At 41.1% G+C, this 19,757-nt stretch overlaps 1 protein-coding gene across 3 annotated transcripts in view; it reads right to left on the bottom strand.

The window, feature by feature from the left end:
• Adgrg6 (adhesion G protein-coupled receptor G6) overlaps nt 1-19,156 on the bottom strand; it is a 131,411-nt gene extending 112,255 nt beyond the window's left edge. Inside the window, exons 1-2 of one of the 3 annotated variants that reach the window (XM_015995580.3) lie at nt 18,933-19,156; nt 9,671-9,771 (exon numbers count right to left, since the gene is read on the bottom strand). In XM_015995580.3, the coding sequence (XP_015851066.1) occupies nt 9,671-9,771; nt 18,933-18,934 (103 nt within the window). In that variant the 5' untranslated portion in view covers nt 18,935-19,156. The remainder of the gene's footprint in view (nt 1-9,670; nt 9,772-18,932) is intronic. The other 2 variants (XM_015995581.3, XM_015995582.3) reach the window with 2 other exon arrangements.
• Between the last annotated feature and the right edge of the window lie 601 nt (nt 19,157-19,757).

The raw sequence follows: 19,757 nt of genomic DNA, 5'->3' as shown, positions 1-19,757 counted from the left end.
AAAAAATATTTAGGCAGGAGTATACTTTGGCCCAAACTGACCTAGACCTAGTATTTTCCTGCTTTAGCCTCTCAACATCATCAGTGATGCTTACCTATGAAGCCTTGTTTCTGCAGCTCTTCCTCCTATGTCTAGAAAATCTTTTTCAATGCATCTACATTTGCACTAGCCCATTCCCCCACCTGGATTCACCCTTTTCCAATGTCACATCCAGTCTTGTGCTTCTCACTTTCTGTTACCAGTGAAGGTCAAGTTGACACTTGGTGGATACAATCCACTCCCATGGCAGCAGTTTTACAGTCAGTCAATTCAATTGAAAAAAAAAATCTTTAGAATGCTCAATGATGCAGGCATAACAATTTTAAATGTTTCATCCATAGCCCTTACTGGAAGGCCATTTTATATTACCCCTCTGTGCAAACTTTTCTGAGATATTTTGTCATCAATTGATGTCATGTAAATCACACTCTAGTAATAAAGCACATGTCAGCCTAGCTCCTGCTATTATGTCTCCTGTCAGTCTCCCTATTAGATTAGGATTTAGCTCTGCAGAGCTAGGAAAAGAAGCATGAAAAAAAGGAAGGGAGAGAAGGGAGAAAACGGAAAAGACAGGAGGGAGGAAGGAAAGGAAGATGGATCTCAAAGACGATGATATTATGACAAAGCCTCTAGCTTTTAAAATTTATGATTGTCAATATTAACTCTGAAACTTCAATAAGAGTGGGGGAAGGAGGAGACTTTGATTAAGTACACCTAACTTTTAGATAAACTAAGTTTCATCTTGCTAGGAGAAATACAAAATCTCAATATAGCAGCTTGGAAAATAACCCAGTTCCTTTGGAGCAGGTTTACGGAACATATCCCCAGTGGTGGAACCATCTACATAGCATTACATTTGCATATGGACACCACCTTAGAATAGAAGAAATGACTTAACATCCATTGAATCCTTTCTTCTGACATGGCTCCAGAAGAGGCAGGCCTGTCTAGTATGCCAGTATAATACACGCAAACATGAGTTGGGAAAGGAGACGTAACAAGCATCAAACCACACACCAGCTATGACATCAGGCCCTATAAAAAATGAAAATCAAAGGTACTGCATCATCTTAACAAAGCCTACTAGAGAAAAACCCCATGGCCTAGTTTTGGTTGAAATGTTGAGGCTTCACTGGTATTGAAACAGAAACTTTGTGGTCATGACTTTCTCCCAAACAACAGATTTTTCAAGTCACCATTCTCAAGAGATGAGATTGGAGTCTAAATAGAAAGGTAATACTTCTGTAGAGCCAGCCAGAAAGCAACAGGCACACACAATTTGACTAGGAGAATTCAAGGAGATGGAGGTATAACACAAGGGTAGATTATCTTTAAAGGCCTAGCTTTCTTCTTCTAGCACTATTACTACAGCCAGTGGTACCCCCTTGACCAGAGAAACCTCATTTCTCATCTTTAATTTTGTTCAGTAAGGCCACAACTCATCACTCTCAGCAGAGGCCAGTATTAATGGTGCATGATATACACAATGTCTGTGCATACAGTTGATGGATAAGCAAATGAGAGGGAAGGAGAGAAGAAACCAAGGACGCACACAAAAGCAGGGAATAATGTGGAGTCCTGATTGAAGTTCTTTCCCTTTTTCTGGATCTGTCTTTTAGTTTCATGATAGTCTTTAAAGTTTTAGTCAGGGAAAGGATCTTCTAACGGGGCAGTTGCATGCATGACGAGCATTTGTCTATTCTTCGGCTTGTCTAAAACTAAGAATAACATCTAGTATAATCACATGGTTAATGAAAAGTGCCTGATTATTTAAATGGGTTGACTCATGCTCTTCATTAGCTTCCAGAGCAAATGGCCTCTGTTTTTCTAAACTAGAGGCACCAGGCTTGAAGTAGAATGTGTGAGAGGGTGCATCACCTTGGATTCACAGTAGTTTAATTTTTGAAGAAAAAAATGTACTTATTTCTAAAGCAGATCATTTCTAGGCAACAAGCTTGGGTGAAATTGATTTGGGAATGACTACAAGTCAAGATATTTTGACATAAATACATAGTAAGTTGAACAATCTTCTTAAGAAAATCTTACAAATGATTGAAAATAGCTTTGAAATTCTTTTTTTCCTTAAAGCAAGAAAATGAGCTTCAACTACAAAGTCAGTACATTACATAGCTCCTATTGCACTAATTCATTGCTCCTGGATTTTGTGCATTAGAAGAAGGTTAAAGCTGGTCTAAGCTGATGACAGGAAAATCCATGTAGAAACCAAAAGCCTTGTTTTTTTTCCAGGCATTAAACTGTTGTAGCTCAATGGTGGGCAAAGGGTATTTATGTGACTTCATCACCCATCATGGGTTGAGTATATTTTCTCATTTAAACCACCAATGTTCTTCCTTTAAACTGTGTTTGCTTTTAAAACCTGGACTGTGTTTTTCTCTCTTTGGTTCCTTTCCACTTACTCTTTTCCACATTCTTTACTTCCTGTAAGCCATGATATTACAGTTTCAATGAGGACAGTGTCAAAAGCAAAGTCGAGAGTTTGCCAAGCTTATTTTGTGCAAGAAAGTTACCTGTCTGTCCATCTCTAGCACTAGTTTGCTGGACAAAATGATACAATAAAACTGAACAGAAAGACACATCAGAGAAAGTTCTGAAATAAAACAAATATGTGTCTTCATACAGAAAACACCATCTGCATAACTCACACACTTAATAGATGGTGAGTGGGCCAAAGCCATGCTCATGGCTCCTAGCACTAGCTCCTTCCAATGGGAGTTTCCCTCCTGTGCCACCCGATGATAGGGAATGGGAATAACAGCTGATTTTATTTTCTTGGTAACCGATTGTTAAGAGAGTTGTATGGAACTTTCAGCAGCATCTATCTGGGTTGAGATTTGCTCTTTAGGATAAATGTCTTCCAAATGACTACTTTTCATCTACAGCCATACATACAACCCTGAATACACCAATCTTCTCAAAATGGCCACTTTGCAATATCTAGATCACCTTCCTATTCCTATTAATTTTACTATTCCAGAGCATCATTTCAGTTGTGTGTGTGTGTGTGTGTGTGTGTGTGTGTGTGTGTGTGTGTGTGTGTGTGCGCGCGCGCGCGCGTGCTGGTAGAAGCCAGAGGTTGATGTCTGCTGTCTTCCTCCACTACGGCCTACCTTACTTTTTGACAAAGTGTCGTCACCCACTAAACCTGGAGCTCACGGGTTTGGCTAGACTGACTGACCAGAAAGTCCCAGAAAATCCTCCTGCCTCTGCCTCCCAAGCATTGGAATTACCAACAGGCACCTCCATATTCAGCTTTTCTCTGAGTGCTGGGAATCCAAATTCAAGTCTTCCTGACTTTGCAGCAAACACCTTACCCCAGTCATCCCCTTAGGCTTCATTTCCGTTAATGTCAATAAGCTTTTTGTTTAAAAATGAGTCAAAATTGAGGTTTCAGATTTGCTTTTTCTTTATGGGAAAATCCAGAAACTGCAAAGGCCCTTCAGTAATCATTTCCTTCTTTTAATAGTTCCCTGCACTTGAAACACTGAAACACCAGCCATCAGTGAAATAGGTAGACTTTATGTGATTGCCTGTTTTGGTGCCTATTTAATTCATCTGTCAGTGGAAGCAGGTCAAGAGGTTAGGAAGGGGCTGATATTTTTCATATACTTTGCATACTGCCAATGAAAGCCAATGATCTTTGTAGTGTACTATGCAAACTTTTCCAGGCGACTGTAGAACAGTGGGAGGCATAGCCCTCCGCTGCTGTTTCGAGTCCCTCCCAAAGCTCGACTTGAACAAAATGACAGCCATGCAGTGTCTGGTATTTTTCTAATTCATTAGACGTGGCTTGTGATTCATTCACTGCTTTTGTCCTTTGGGTCCTGGGGAAATTATGAACCAAGCGATGCTGGAAACGATCTTGTTATCCCATAGGGAAGCGATGCTCACCTTGCAGGGAAATGCTTTCTGCACATCCCACAACTTCAGCTGTTCTCACATCATGCCCCTTCTTGACTATTTCACTTGCACTGTGTAGCTTCACACTTAGGCTGTAGAAAAGCTTCTAGCCATAGTTTTCTCAGAGAGTCTCCTCAGCTTGGCTGAGAGGGGAAAGTTCCCTGCCATGGTTAGGGTTCTGGCTTCTGAAGAAGCCCCTGCTCCAAGTTAATGAGGTACATCTCCTCATCCCTGCCCTTGAACCAAGCTCTCAGTAACTCTTCATTTTAGGCAGCTTAGAGTTTCTAGGAGCTCAGTTTTCACTGTGAGCAGAGTCTGCACACAGAGCCGGGGTGTATCAATCATGAAGCAGCAAGCCAGAAGCACCGTGTCATGCTTTAAGAGGAAATAAAATGCAAGTCTTACAAGAACAGAAGTTGTTGAGTATGGTTTCATAGTATATATAAGTCTCTCCATGTAATTATACAATGTTAAATTTTACTTAAACTAAAGAAGGACAAAATAAATATTTCTCTATAAAAAAAAAATGAGTCAAAATAGATACACAAAAGCAAATATTTTGTTCCTGATAGGAAAGGCATCCACACTTGCCGGTGCACCCCCCTTCACACACACGCGTGCGCGCGCGCGCACACACACACACACACACACACACAGACACACACACACAAAGATATGGCACAGAGCTTACTATAGGCAGAGAGAGCCCTGGAATATTTTTTGGATGGCTGGAGACTCACCCATGCCCTGACTCCTCTGGTCTAGATAGAGTTCTGTATATGAACTCTTTCTAAATAATAACACCTGTGATGTGCCAGGCATGGCCTGACCAGGGAAAGGAGGATTCTATGCCAGTATCCCTTTCTCCATAACACCAACTATGTCGTGTTGGTCTCTCTGGAGACTCCATCCTACTAGTTATCCACTAGGGACTGTCACTACAGTAAGAAATAAGTCACTCCCATTGCATGTTTAAGTAACTGACTTTGAAACCTCTCCTGTAGAATTTCCTCTTTGACTTCATCAGATTTCACTTTCTAAGCTTTATTTATTCAATCACACTGGCTCTTTTCACTGAGGCCTTGGATAGGAAAATGGTCCTCCCAGTCCTTTTGTTGAAAACGTCTAAAAGAGAGTCAGACCACTGTGCCAGTGACCAAAACATGCATACACTTCGACATATGTATCAGTGTCTGCAAAAGCATTTAATCACTCAATGTATACACTAAGACTAAAATGGCTTAAATTTTTGCAGTTTTATAAAATGATTATTTCTCTGGATACTTTTGATTAAATCTTAAAATATGTATGCTATCAGTTTACTATCAATGCAGACTTCAGTGCAATAGATAATAGATTGCGGTTGCTCATTCTGTGATCATGAAAACATTAACACTCAGGTAACAACAGAAAGCATACAGTTTGTCATCTGTCCAATCAGCTTACTTCTAGAGCTTATGTTGTCCACTGGGGCAGAAAGTACCCAGCATTTGGGGCCAAATTTACTTTCATAATTACTTCTCCCTTCTGTAGTTGATGTCTCATGGATGTCAGAACTCCAACCTGCTGATACCACTGATTTTCAGGGGAGAAGGGAGGCGCCTTCCTCAGTGCTCATGACTAAGTCTGGCTTTTGGTTGCTTAGGAATTCCTTGGCTCATGGCTGTTTGTTCTGTACTCTACTTGAAGCCATAATTTCTGCCTACTTTTATATCACTATTTATCTTCAGAGTCATAGAGCGTCATGCATAAAAAGAAGTTATTATCTGAAACATTTCTAAGAATCTTCAAGTGAAGAAAGAGTAACAGTTAAGTGACTCAGAAAATTAGTCATGTGCTTAAACAGTCATTTTGTCCAGTTTTGGGGTGGCTCTTAAAAAAAAAAGAAAACAAAATTCATTAAGCTTTTTTCCAATTGATGAATGAATCCATGGTCACTGTAAAGACAAAGCATTTGAGGCAGTGAGATGTCTCAGAGAAAAATGACAGTTGGTCATGCCTGGTAACATGAGTTCGACCTCTAAGACCCACACAGTGGAAGGAGAGAATAGATTCTCACAAAGTAGCCTTTGATCTCCATATGTCTTTCTTCTACCATGTACAAAAAAAGTTCAATTATTTTTTTATTCCACAAGTTTATAAACACTGTCATCTCCCTTCCCTGAGAGAGTACTCATTTTGAAAGCTTGATGTAGTTTGCTTCATGTTTAATTATGTTTATGAAGTAATACAAACATACCAATATAAAATGCCCCAATTCTGTAATAGTACCCATTGGAATGTGGGATAATTTAATATTCCTCTATAATCTGATTTCTAATTACACATTATTATCTCAGACAAGTCATTATAGTAAACTAATATGCATGGTTTTAACTTCATTGTTTTAAAGAGCTGTGTAGTATTTCATGGTATGAATGTAAAATAATTCATATAACCATTACCTTGTTGATGAGCAATTAGCATTTTCCAATTTCATGTTATTACATTAATACACTAACACACATATCCACACATGCACTTCAAAATTTTTATAGGACAGACAACTACATGTAGAAGTGGTATCCAAAGACAGCATACACATTCTTTAGTTTTATAATATATTTTCCAGTCACTTTGATGAAAGTTGTTAGTTGTTTTCCCATCACCTTCAGTTTTGCTGGATGTTGTCAAATATTTAAACTTTGGTAAGATAGTATGTAAACAAGGTTCATTTGTTGTTTGAATTTTTATTTATGTGGAACCAGTTATGTTGTAGTTCTTATTAAAGTTACGTTCATCACTAGTCAAGAGACAATGAGTTGCTTTTCATATATTACTTTCAATAATTGCTTTTTCCATGAAAACACATTGTTAGCCTACCTACTAGAACTCTTGACATTGTCTTTCTGTTATACAAAGTATGGATGTTATTAGAATTAAACTATAAAAGTTTAACTTTAATCACCTGAACTGTCACTTGTAACAGTCTAAAGAGATCTGTCAATCATCCATCCTAACTATTACAATCAAACTAGCAAAAACATTTGCAATTAAAAGATTCTAATAGGTATAGATGACCATTAAGGGTAATAGGAAAGAATGAGAGTGGAGACCCTCTGAATTTGGAGTTAGCAAGACATCATCTCATAGAGCAGAAGCTCCCAACCTGTGGATCACAACCCCTTTGATGAGTGCAACGCCCCTTTCACAGGGATCACCTAAGACCACTGGAAAACACAGATATTTACATTACAATTCATAACAGCAGCAAAATTGCAGTTATGAAGTGGCAATGGAAATAATTTTATGGTTGGGGGTCGCCACAAGATGAGGAACTATAGTAAAGGCTCACAGCCTTAGGAAGGTTGAGAACCACTGTGTTAGAGGAACAATTACACAGGCAGGAACATGAAAAGAAGCAAGTCTATTCTCAGAGAGAACATGGGGATCCAGGAAAGAGAGGGTAAAGTCCAAGAATAGATAGATGTGTGTCTAAGGAACAGGGAGGGTTGAGAGAAGTTAGGGTAGTGTGGTGGGTTGTAGAGGCTGACAAGAAAATAGACATGGAACTTTGTGCGGGGGATGGAGATTACTGTTTACCCATGTGAAATTTGAGAAGTATTCTAAACCCAAGGAGAAGTCATCAGCAACTGGAGGAGTGACTCTACAATCCAAGACTGAAGATGAGGACTTAGGAGACATTAGCATCAACATGCCATTAAAAGCCCACCCACCCCCAACCTGAGATGGTCTAGTCATATCCAAAGGCAGAAAAGGTTGGAATGTGCACATAAGAAACAGAGTTATGCACTAAATGTTCTCTTCAAATGCAGTGTCAAGCTGACTTCTGCAAATGGCAAGACTGAAAGTTACGTTCTCTAAGGTGTAATCTGAATCATTTTAAAAGTGAGTTCCTTTTAAGGAACACAACTGACGAGTTAATACAAAAGGCAGAAATTTTATATCCAAATGTCCCTAGTAACCTCTAACGTGGGGAGTTTAGGCATTTGTGTGTGAAGCTGTGGCGCATTAAGTAAGAGAAGGGTAGAGAAAAGCAAATACAAACCCCTCAGAGCTGAGAAATTGTATTTGATGCACTCTGTGGGCAAGTCAATATAGATGTTTGTTAAAAGAATGGACACTTGAGGTCAGAGAGTAACTGATTGCCTTGTCCCAGATGTGGATGCCTCCTAACGGCCTGCACCCTCTAGGTTTCTCTAGCCTTAGCCCAGCGCAGCCCGGTTGGCTTACTTTAATTTATTTCAAAGTATATGTTTCATTTCACTTATTCAAAAGACAAAAATTCAGGAATGTGCATCCGTCAATTAAAACGATGACATGTAAAATACAAAAGCCCAATTTGAGGTATGCTGGTTTGCAGAAATGTTCAAAGTTTACAAATGCATGAGCTCACAGAAACGAAAGTAAACAGACCTCAACTAATTTTCACCTCATAATTTATCTTACATCATCCAACTGGTTCTTGAAAAACCACTTTGAAGGTTAAGAAATAGTTCAGCACTATACATCACAGAAATTCCATCTACGTCTTACTTTCAGATCTCTTTAAAGCACTTTCTTTTGGCAATGACTGAGGAACAGAAAGACTGACTTTACACAGATATTCTAGAGAACATGCACAAGAATGCACCCAGAAATCAGCTTTGCTTTTTGAAAACTTAAAAAAAAAAAAAAATGCCAGGGATTTTCCAAGCAAGTAGCTGAAAATGCTTTAAACACTTGGCGACTTGGAAAACAGCCTTTGTATACTGAAAACAAGTTGTGTATCTTGATTCATGAGTAAGCAATTTTGGTGAATAATCCACTTCGAAGATTCTTTGAACGTATCATTTATAACAGACACAGTAATATGGAACTGATAACTCCCGATTAAATCTTAAGTCATGATCACATGAAAATTAAATAGTTACTTTCTTAATTGACAATTTGGCTCATTTTAATGGAAAAATATAACAAAGTGAATATATCAAGAGAAAATAAAGAGTTAAACACAGTGAACTTAATAGAAAATCAAACAAGGTGACAATTTCCTTTAAAACGTCCATATGGCACAGTCTAGGTGGTTTACTTGTGTAACTATTTATAGAAAATTTAATTTTCAACATCCAGAGAATCCTATTTCAAAGATTAAGAAAAACTTCAATTACAAGAAAATAAGTGTTCTAATTATTTTTTAAAAAAAAAAAACTGTAAATAAAATGAACTTTTTCTTACCAAATAGCCTAAATAAACTGTGAGCTAAAAGGCATCATTTCAGATTCCCTCAATGAAAATTATAAAATCCAAATTACAAAAAGTTAATCAAATCAGGATCAAAGAAAATGGCTAAGTTTGCATTTTCTGTAAATGTTGACATGAAAACTTGCAAGAAGTAGGTGCGGTCTATTTATCAACAGAGGAAACAACCAGTGTTTCTTCCCTGTCTGTTATGTGGTTATCTCGTCACTCACTATGGGCTAAATCAACAAATAAAATGAGAAGGAAGACAGCAAAGATTAAAAAATAAATAAATAAACTCATTCGGAAACAAAACAATGATGGCTGTGATAGAATTCACACAGAATGGGGAGACCAGAGACCAAAGAAAAAAACCAGAAGAATGGCCATAAGGGGGAGGGGAATGTAACTGATAAACAATGTTTTACGAAGATGCACACTTCCAGAGAAGGGAGTGAAATCATTACCAATCCGGCTTTGAAGAGAGTCCTACCTGAGCGAGGAATCCAAACACTCCATGCAGCACACAGGAGCAGAAGGGCACTGGGCTTCCATCTCCAATGGCAGCACCTCATCCCCCGTGCACCAACCATCCTACAATTAATGACAGAACGTCACAGTCAGGTGAAGGACAGGTACCCTTCAGTAAGGCATTACAACAAATAATGCAAAGTGTGATTCCCAGCAGGGACTGAATATAGAAAAAAAATTATTCTTGTTTTCTCTTTCTTTCTTTCTTTTTTTGTTTTGTTTTGTTTTTCGAGACAGGGTTTCTCTGTGTAGCTTTGGCACCTTTCCTGGAACTCACTCTGTAGCCCAGGCTGGCCTCGAACTCACAGAGATCCGCCTGCCTCTGCTTCCCGAGTGCTGGGATTAAAGACATGTGCCGCCACTGCCCAGCTAGTCTTATTTTCAAATAAGGAACTTAACATATAAGGGATAGAACCCAGGAGCATGAAGGAGGTGGCCTCAGCCATGTCCACAGGAGAGTCTTCAAAGATAGTTAAGGACCAAATCATAGCCTTCAAGCAAGAGAGAAAGAAATCCAGGGGCTAGGGGGTTAGTAAAGTGCTTGGTGGGCAAGCCTAGGGACCTGAGTTCAGATCTCCAGCACCCCTGTAACAAGCCAGGCAGTGCCTGAGGAGATGGAGACAGGAAGACCTTGACCTGCAAGACTGGCCCAGTGAGGGAGCTTCAAGGTCAGTGGCAGATTCAAAAAATGACATGGATAGTGATCAAGGATGACACAGGATGCTGACCCCTGGCTTCCACAGGCATTTGCACACACATGTACAAACATGAACACACAAACCCCCTACACACACACACACACACACACACACACACACACACACACACACAAATTCATCCATTTTATTTATTTATTACCTATACACTTGGTACAGGTCCAAATTTGAATTCTCTATTTAACAATCCCTGGGGCCTTCTGTCTCCTGTCTGTCTCTTGTATGAGTCAGAATCTGAGGCTGTCTTGAGAATCTGATTGTTCTTGTGACTGCTTCTGTCCCTGAGTCTGCCTATGTCTGTCTGTGTCTGACGTGTGTGTGTGTGTGTGTGTGTGTGTGTGTGTGTGTGTGTGTGTGAAGTCTGTGTGTCTGAGTACGAGCAGCATCTGGCCCTACTGAACAGCAGGGGAAGCATCACATGGGGAAGGAATGGGATGCTTTACAGAAATCTTTAACAAAGTTTGAAAAGGGATTAAGTCATAGGCTCCAACTGACCCCAAGTGACCCAGACAACGAAAACCATTATCAACCAATATCCATACATGGTGGCTTTCAGCTTTGATGATAGATTTTAGGAAGTTGCTTCCAACTTGTGGTATTTGCTGTTTTCAGCAAACGATACATGTGTATTGTTCTGGGCCCCGGGCATGGAGGAATCCGTAAGTTAAGACTTCAGCGCTGCATTAGCTTGGGTTGTGAAAGCCAATTACAAAGGAAATCCAAGGCAAGTAAGGTTGGTGTTTTACATTGTTCTCTTAAAAGCAGGTTAAACAAACAGGCTGAGCATACAGTAGGATAGCAGCCCTAAGTCTTAAGTGACCCCAAGGTCTGTCATTAACTCTGGCTATGAGGTCCAGCCGAAGTTCCAGTGTTCTGGAATGAAAGAGGTATTTTCAGAATACAGCATCACCGCACACTTGTTTGTACCTTCCTTACAAGAATATATATGGTGGGTGTTTTCTTAATGAAGATGGGTAAATATTCAAAGAATTCTATGAATAAAGCACAGCTCTTTGAGAAATGAACCTATTTCAACTTTGCCCTCTGCAGCATAAGCAGTCATGTATGTACATCTAATAGATAATTATATTGTTCTCCTCTGTATTGTTTTAGATCTTTTTTGTGGGAGTTATTGCTTTAGATCTTAAGAAAATGTTTTCATGTTATAACATTTCTTGTCAGAGGGTAACATTTAAAATAAAATAAAATTTCTCTTCTTCTCTAAAATGAAGCAACTAAAGCATTTACATGCCAAAGAAAAAAATGAACCCACTATATATAACAATACCTTTCTGTTTTTTTTTAAAATGGTTAGTAATCACCAAGTAGTTCAAAAACTACTAAGTAATGTTAGATGCAGGTGAAAACCTTCAATATTTGTGTATAGCAAATTGTGTTATCATTTTCCATTTTAAAATGACATTTATTTATTGTGTGTTTGTGTATGTCTGCACACACAGGCAAGTAGCGGTCAGAGGACAACTTCTGGGTGTTAGTTTTCCCCTTTCATCATGTGGGTCCCAGGGATCAAACACTTGGGTCATGAGACTTAGTGTCAAATGCCTTTACCCGGTTAGTAACCCATCTTGCTGGACCAGCAGTGTCATATCTCCATTGAAAGATGTATTTCCTAAAGAAAGGAATCAATGTTACCATGGCTCACAACAGATTTCGTTGAGGCAGCATTGTTAAAAGAGGAAAGCCTGTGAAGGATGCAATAAGAATAAAAGCCATTTGTTCAAAGGGACCATAAAAGGACTGGTACTGAGGGGAGGCAGGGGCAAGCAGGCAAGCACTGAAACGATGGGAAGAAATCACCAGGTCTTAAAATCCCCGAAGAGACAGTAAAGTCGCAATTACAACCGGAAAGTAATTTTATTTCGAGAATGACAGCAAGATACTGTCTTAAACCCTAAAGTCTGTTTACATGGGTAAAGTGTGTAACACTAAATGAGAAGCCAAGAAGACACTCAGATGAGACAACATACATGGAAGGATTCCTGTACTTGCCTTAAGAATACATTTTGAATCTCTCTCTTTTTTTTTTTTTTATATTGGAGACAATGTTATATCAAAGAAAACATGGATTACAGTAAAACAGGTCTGGGTTTGCTACCTAAGGCCTGTGCAGTCCCAAAATTTTATTTGACCTGTTGCATCTGTGTGTCACCTGTAAAGAACAGCAGTGCACCTAGCCCATAGAGCCACTGACTGGTATCTTCAAAATAAGATGATGTCTTCAAAAGCCAGTACCTGATACCTCACAAGCATTCCATAAATAATAGCTGTGATCATAATTACGGCCGTGCCCCGCATGTGAGTGTCTATTCTACCCACTGTATAATAAAAGGAAGACACTTAAACAATAACAGATGATAGGCTTAATCTTTTATGCCAACATCCATCGAGTGACTCTGGGGCCACTTCAGGGATCACCTGGGAGCAAGATAAACTTATTCACGCCTGCTATGAATGGATACATTTTATGTAGTGCCTGAAGTTCATGGCACAGTTGTGCACTCCACATTCTACAAGTTCCAGCTACAGGTAGCTGTCCATTGGGAATTTCTAAACTAAGACAAGATTAAGACCAGAAGAGGATTTTTTGGTATGGAAATCATGTTCCCAGATATTTTCATCCAATATATTTGAAGCTAAAAGCATTTACCAATTCAGAAGAACATATTTGAGTAAGCAATAATATTAATGGGTATGGACTCTGGAATGGCCAAGGCTTATATCTTGCTCCTCTGTTGATTGTATGGTTTGGGGGATGGGCACTTTGGGGGACTTTTAAACTGTCCGCCTTGTCACATTTGTGCAAATGGGCCACTACCACCCAGAAAGAACTGCTACCTCTAGCTCAGTCAGCAGGGGCTTTCACAAGAGGCAACTATATAGTCTGTCACAGAGAAAAGTCACTTATTTGGAAGAATGGGCCTGTTTCCTATTGATGTTGTATGAATGAAGTGTTCCCCATTCATAATGGGGATGAATCAGCTGTGCTTCTAAAACAAAAGAACAATTACACATTGAAAGAAGTTTAGAGAGCTGCAAATCCAAAAGATGATGTCTAGCTCATGATTTTCACAGAAGAAGAAACTGAGGTCCAACAGAATCAAAAAGAACAAATAGAGCTGGCTGCCAGCCTTTCTAAGAGCTGCATGTCACCCTCCCAGCTTCTTACTCTGTGTCATAGGGAGATTCTCCCTCCATCAACATGTGAGCAATGTCCCCTCTCTTAAATTCACACATGCTCTCAGACAGAAGCACACTCCTTAGCCTGGATACCAAACACCGTTTATTTTCCATGCAACTTCTCCTTGAATATAAAAGGTTCTCACATTTAGGGACTCTACAACTAATCCTTGAGTTGTTTTACCAAAGCTGTCTGCAATCCTATGAGGCCATAGCTGCAAAGGAAGACCAGGGCTTGACACATTCCAGGACTCAAGACTCCATCATTTTAGACACAAAGAGAGCAAGAACAGAGTAAGCACTTAGAACATAACATAAACCATGTGACATGCCAACTTTCATCTACTTTTCTGTTTACTGAAGAACAGAAACAAATAAATTTAGAACAGGGAAAAGAAAGCACTGTGGGTCTTCTCAGGGGATCACTTAGCAAAGATACATCCCTGAAATTTAAACAACTTTCTCAGAAGAATGGAAAATCCCAAACAGGGTTACTAAGGTTTTAAACAGGGACTTCAACTCCGTACAGGCTTGATCACAGTCTCATAGCTCAACCAAGGGGAACAGAAACAGTTTTTCAAGATTTACTTTGCTTTTTATTTATGCATCTCTGTCTTTGTGTGTATATGCCAGGTGCATGTGGGTACCTATGGAGGTCAGAAGAGGGTGTGTGTTAGATGCTCTAGAACTGGGGTTACAGGTGGTTTGAGTCACCTGATGTGGATAATGGAATGGGAATCTGGTCATCTGGAGGAACAGCAAGTGCTCTTAACCACTGAGTCATCTCTCCAGCCTCCAAGAAACATATTTTAAAGGAAAGTGGAGTCATAGCCTTGTATAATTTGAAAAGAATCATTTTCATTCTGTGGATAAACCTATTATCTCACAGATGAGAAAATAAGAGATTAACCTACTTGCCCAGCTTTCAGAATCAGCAGTTGGACCCAAACACTTTGTGTTCCCTGGTTTCCATTCCAGCTGTCCTTTGTGACGACTGGTTTACCTCTGCTGCAACCCTATATCAAAACAATAGGCTACAAAATACAATATGCTTGAGCCCCATTTCAGAAAGCTTTGGAGAACAAATACATTTCCCAGGAATTGGTTGAGCTAGGGGTGTAAGCACTGGTGGACGTGACTTTAAAATGAGAAAAACATTTTCAAAACCTACCATTTCCTATCACTTCTAGTGGTTCACCCAACGTCATAATTTCAAGTGAAGTTAGTCAAGACATTTGGAAATTAATAGAGAGGTTGACAGGATATTAGTCCTACTAATAGAAACAGTCAGAATTCACGTCCTTGACCATATTCCTACTGTGTTTCTATGACAAATCTTTTCCTAAAAGGGTTTGGAAGTGGCAGAGAAGACCTTGAGAGTTTACAGGAATGAAAACGAACAGTAATTCAACGTATTCAAACCTCTTAGAACAGCATTTCTTCTTGCAGTGAAAGGTCATGTTCCTGAAACTCAGCAATGTGTAAAAGAGAGAGTGTGCTATCCTGTTACTGAACTCAGACCCTTTCATTAGGCTGGCTTACCTCCACGACAAAAAATCTCACTTACTGTTCAGGTCTTCACAAAGCTTGCCTTATTTGAACACGAATATGCATGACTGACTCATACCATAAATTCAACTTGAGAACTTATACAAATCCACACACACACGGGGGAAGGGGGGGCTACATATAGGCACAAACACATGAGTGCAGGCACATGTAGGCATTGAATAAACCTGGGAAAGAGAGAGCTGTAATTTATCAACGTTGTATTTTTTAGTTTGCTCTGTAGTTCTGTAAAGTGTTCTCAGTGAAAAATTAGCCAAAGAATATATATGGGATAGTGTCATATTTTTTACAACTATAATTAGACCTACAATTATCTTAAAACTCTTCAATGAGAAAGTAAACTCCTAAGCCTTGACATGGGCAACTAAATTTCAGAAGATTCTGAAAAAGATGAAATTGTAGGGGAGCAGGGCACAGGGAAAGATCCAACCAATGAGGCTGTTGTTTACAATATACAACTCTTGGAAATAGGATACTCAGTTGTTCTTTGTATTTTTTACTATTTACTTTGTGTGTGTGTGTGTGTGTGTGTGTGTGTGTGTGTGTGTCTATGTGTGTGTATGAGCACCTGTGTGTAGGTGCCCTTGGAGACCAGAAGAGGGTGTTGGACCCTGTAGAGCTGCAGGTACAGGTGATTATGAGCTGCCCATCTAACTGAGGGCTGGGAACTGAACTCCTGACCTCTTCAAGAGCAGTAAGGCTCCTCAGTGCTGGTCCATCTCTCCAGCCCCTTTTGTATTTTTCTTTTTTATACTTTGAAACTTCTTTGTAGGTTTACAATTACTTTAAAAACAACTTAAATGCACTCACAATATCCACGGGGGGATGCCAATGCTGCCACCCACACTGTGAGTGGCACTGCTTTGATCTCTGTCAGCTGACAGAAGTGTCTCTCTTGGATTTCCTTTATTTGGATTGGCAGGACCAATTCATATACATACTTTTCTATTACAGTATAAATATTTTTCTTTCTGATTGTGTTTTTTAACCAATTTTATCATAAACATGTAAGCTTTCACTATATCAGCCGTCTTGTAAATAATCTTGAAAGGCATTCCAAAGAATTCCACTCTGCATAAAAGGGAGGTAAGATGATTCCAGGTAGCCACACTCGTTATCCTGGACTTCTTAGTTGGAGTTGGTAAATCCTTTAAATGTTAGCATTTCCACCAAGAAGTGTGCATTATAATGTCATCTAGCATGGATAAGGTAATGATGTCATTCAACTAGGAATAAGCATGGAAATATACATCTTATCACAAATACTACACACACTTTCTATTTAGTCTAAGCACTAGATGTCTCTAGAAACTTCCATTCCTTTCATCAGACATGTAAATTCTATATGACATGTGGAGAGTTAGAAATAAGACTGCGTCCAAAGACATTATCATCAGTTTATTTTTAATATAGAAATGAAATGTCTCTCAATTCATTATTTCCAGAAATCATAGTGACCCTTCAGTCAGGCAGTAACTGCTATGAGCTTCTAATATTTCCCATAAGCAAACAGACAATAGCCTCATTCACCATTCACACTGGACAGGCACAATGTCCTGTAACTTATATAAGCCATAAGTAGAACAGTAGCTTCATGCACTGTGAGACCAACAAAAGCCAGCCTCCCTAAATCTTCTAAAATTCTCGGAGCATTCAAAACATGCAGTTGTTGCAACTCCTAAGTATATTTATAAAGTCTATAATTTCAAAATGTGACTGTAACAATAAACAAGTTTGTTCTCCACAAGGAAGAGACAACCAAGACATTTAAGTAGCCTGTGTATTTTTATTTACTCAATTAAAATTTTTAAAGTGTAGTTATTGTTTACCATTTCAACGAAATAATAGGAATAGTTACCTTGGGCAGATTATCACTATCTCCATGTATTCTAACTTGCCCATCAGTCAAAAAGGGTCAAAACAACTTAAACCATTGCACAAAAAATATGCATAATAATCTTGAAAGACACAGAAAAAAAATCCATCAAAAGAATTCAGCAAAGAAATTTAAATCAAAATTAAAAGCCTTAGATGACTGCTTATTCATGATTCCATCCAAGAAGGCATAAATTTAATCATGCCAAATTCAAGTGGATTAAATAATTTAATTGCATTATCAAGAAAAATTTACATTACCTGTTGATCAGTTTTACATCCTTTACTTTTAAAAAAGGTATTCACACACGTGAGTGCGTGTGTGTGTGTGTGTGTGTGTGTGTGTGTGTGTGTGTGTGTTGCTTTTGATCCCATGAGCACTAGACATCCAGGGAGGCGGAAAGAAAGCTGCTAATTATCTCCTGTGTAAAGCTGGGATACGTTTTCAGGAAAACTGAAGTTGGAAACAAACTTACCAGTTGTTCCAAACCTGTTGCTTGCATAAGGGAACGAGTCTTAATGTTAAGTGGCTGACTGTGTCCCCAAACAAATGCTCACAAGTGATCCATCCGCCCATTCCTCTGCCATCAGCAACATGTAAAACTCTCAGGTGCGTCAATACTTCACATAGAGTTTTAATAAAAATAAGTGGTATTCAGTACACGGCATAGAGCCGAGATCAAAGCTGCAGCGGGGAGGGTGAAGCTGGCGTGCTCTGTTCCATCCTCTACTTTAAAGATGTGTTTGGGGTTGCAGAGGAGAACAGAGCAGCGAAGATGGCGGGATGGGGGGGGGGGCGCAGGGGGGACGGGACTCAAGACCCTGGGTGCTAACTTGGAAAGAGAAATAGAAGCGAAAATAAGTAAGGATGGAGTCGTGGAGTGAGGGAAATTTATCAATTTCTGTAGCTCCTGAACAAGTTAGTGGAAGTGGGTAAAAAGTCTGTCAGGTGTCTGCCCAAGAGTAAATAAAACGGCAGAGGGAAAAATAACACTATGACAAACAAACAAGCAAACAAACAAAATCCTGCTAATTTGGCCGCAAAGATAAGTGTGGCACTTCGGAGAACCACTGTCCAGTTTGGAAGGCCAGGCGGTGCGCATGGCTGCCCTTTCATCGGGTCCTTCAGAGCACCTCACAGTTTAGACGGCAATTCCATCCAAGCACAACCTTGTAGCTTTTTCTGACCCTCTCACCCTCTCCTCCGTGCCTCCTACTTGTAATTCTACCAGAAGCCCCTATCACGTTCCTTAATTACTTTTTAATCTACATAGTACACTGGGAACATTTTCCTGGGCTCTTTAAAGAAAAAGGCGCAGGGCTGGGGAAGTTTCAATGGGGGGAAAAAGTCATTTAAATATCTCAGAGATCTAAGAACAACGACTTCCACAGGCAAAGGTGACAGCGCAGAGCCAACATCTCCCCCGCTCAGCAGTACCTTCCCAGGCCCCAGGTGTTGATCCAGGGAGCGCTGGCTTGGCAGCGCCAGAGCCCTGCGAACAGCTGCGCGGTCGGTTAGTCCTTGTTTAATTTGAATCAAAACCACGTTCTCCCCATACTTGAAGCCCAGCCCTTCCTTCTTACTCTGCCTTACACGGACTTCCAGTGAAGTTTACCTCTCTGTAGGGGGAGAAAGGGAGAAAGCAAGACACACACACACACACACACACACACACACACACACACACACACACACACACGCCCCAGCTCCCTTTGGCAATGGCCAGTCCCCGGTACCCCGAGGAGCACGTTGAAGCTCCTGTTACCGCAGTTGGTACCTTTCAGGGAAACGCTGAGCTAAGGGGAGAAGGGGACACACACACACAGACGGAGGTGCGATGGACTCGGAGCTGGGAGGCGACTTACATGCTGGCATTACCGCGCGGAGGTCCCCAGAGGCTGCTCGCTCATCCTCCACCGCTCCTCTGCTCTGCCGCCCGTGAGCTCTACGGAAGGGGGACCCGGGCGGCCGGGACCGCGCCCCGCAGGACCCTTCGTCACGTCACGCCCTTTCTGGAGAGTTCATAGGGTTTCCCGGCAGCTGCTCCTCGGCTGCGCGCGGGGCGGCGCAAGGTGGACCCCGGGCGCGCGCCGCGGAGTTCAAGAGCGGGTCCCGCGCGCAGGGGCGCGGCCGACGGCGGCAGGTTCCGCCCGGCGCAGAACTTTCCCAATAGTTGGGGCGAAGTGCTCCGCCGAGCCGAGCCAGGAGGCGGGCGATCCAAGCCTGCCGGGCTGGACCGGTGCGACCTGCAAGGTCCAGAGCCTGCGGCGCGGCGCCGGCCTCAGTTTCCCCCCTGGGGCTCAGGTGCGGCTCCGCGCAACTCCCTCCCTCTACTCCGCCCGAGGTGGCCTCTGCTCTAGGCGGTCCGAGGCAGAGGACAGTCCTGAAGGCTCAAGCTGCCCCACCCAGGGCCGGCCACCCGAGGGCAGAGGGAAAGAGAGAAGTCGCCACGCGGGGCGGGACCGGCGCGGGCGGCGGGGTTGGGAGACTGGCACAAGGCCAGGCGCAGCTCCGGGGAGGGGACCCCGCTGACCCCGAGGTCACCCGCCTGCCGCGAGCGCCCGCCGAACCCCTCAGAGCCTGCCTGGGTGAAGGAGAGGAGCTCGGAATGCAGAGGCACAAGTGGGCATCTGCTCTGCCTGCAGCCAAGCACCCAGGCCGCCTCTTACTTTTCTCTTCTTAGCTCTCCT

This window comes from Peromyscus maniculatus, chromosome 16 (assembly GCF_049852395.1).
Source record: "Peromyscus maniculatus bairdii isolate BWxNUB_F1_BW_parent chromosome 16, HU_Pman_BW_mat_3.1, whole genome shotgun sequence".
Lineage (NCBI taxonomy): Eukaryota > Metazoa > Chordata > Mammalia > Rodentia > Cricetidae > Peromyscus > Peromyscus maniculatus.
Note: the sequence above shows the minus strand (reverse complement) of the source record. Positions and strands in the feature narration are given on the sequence as shown.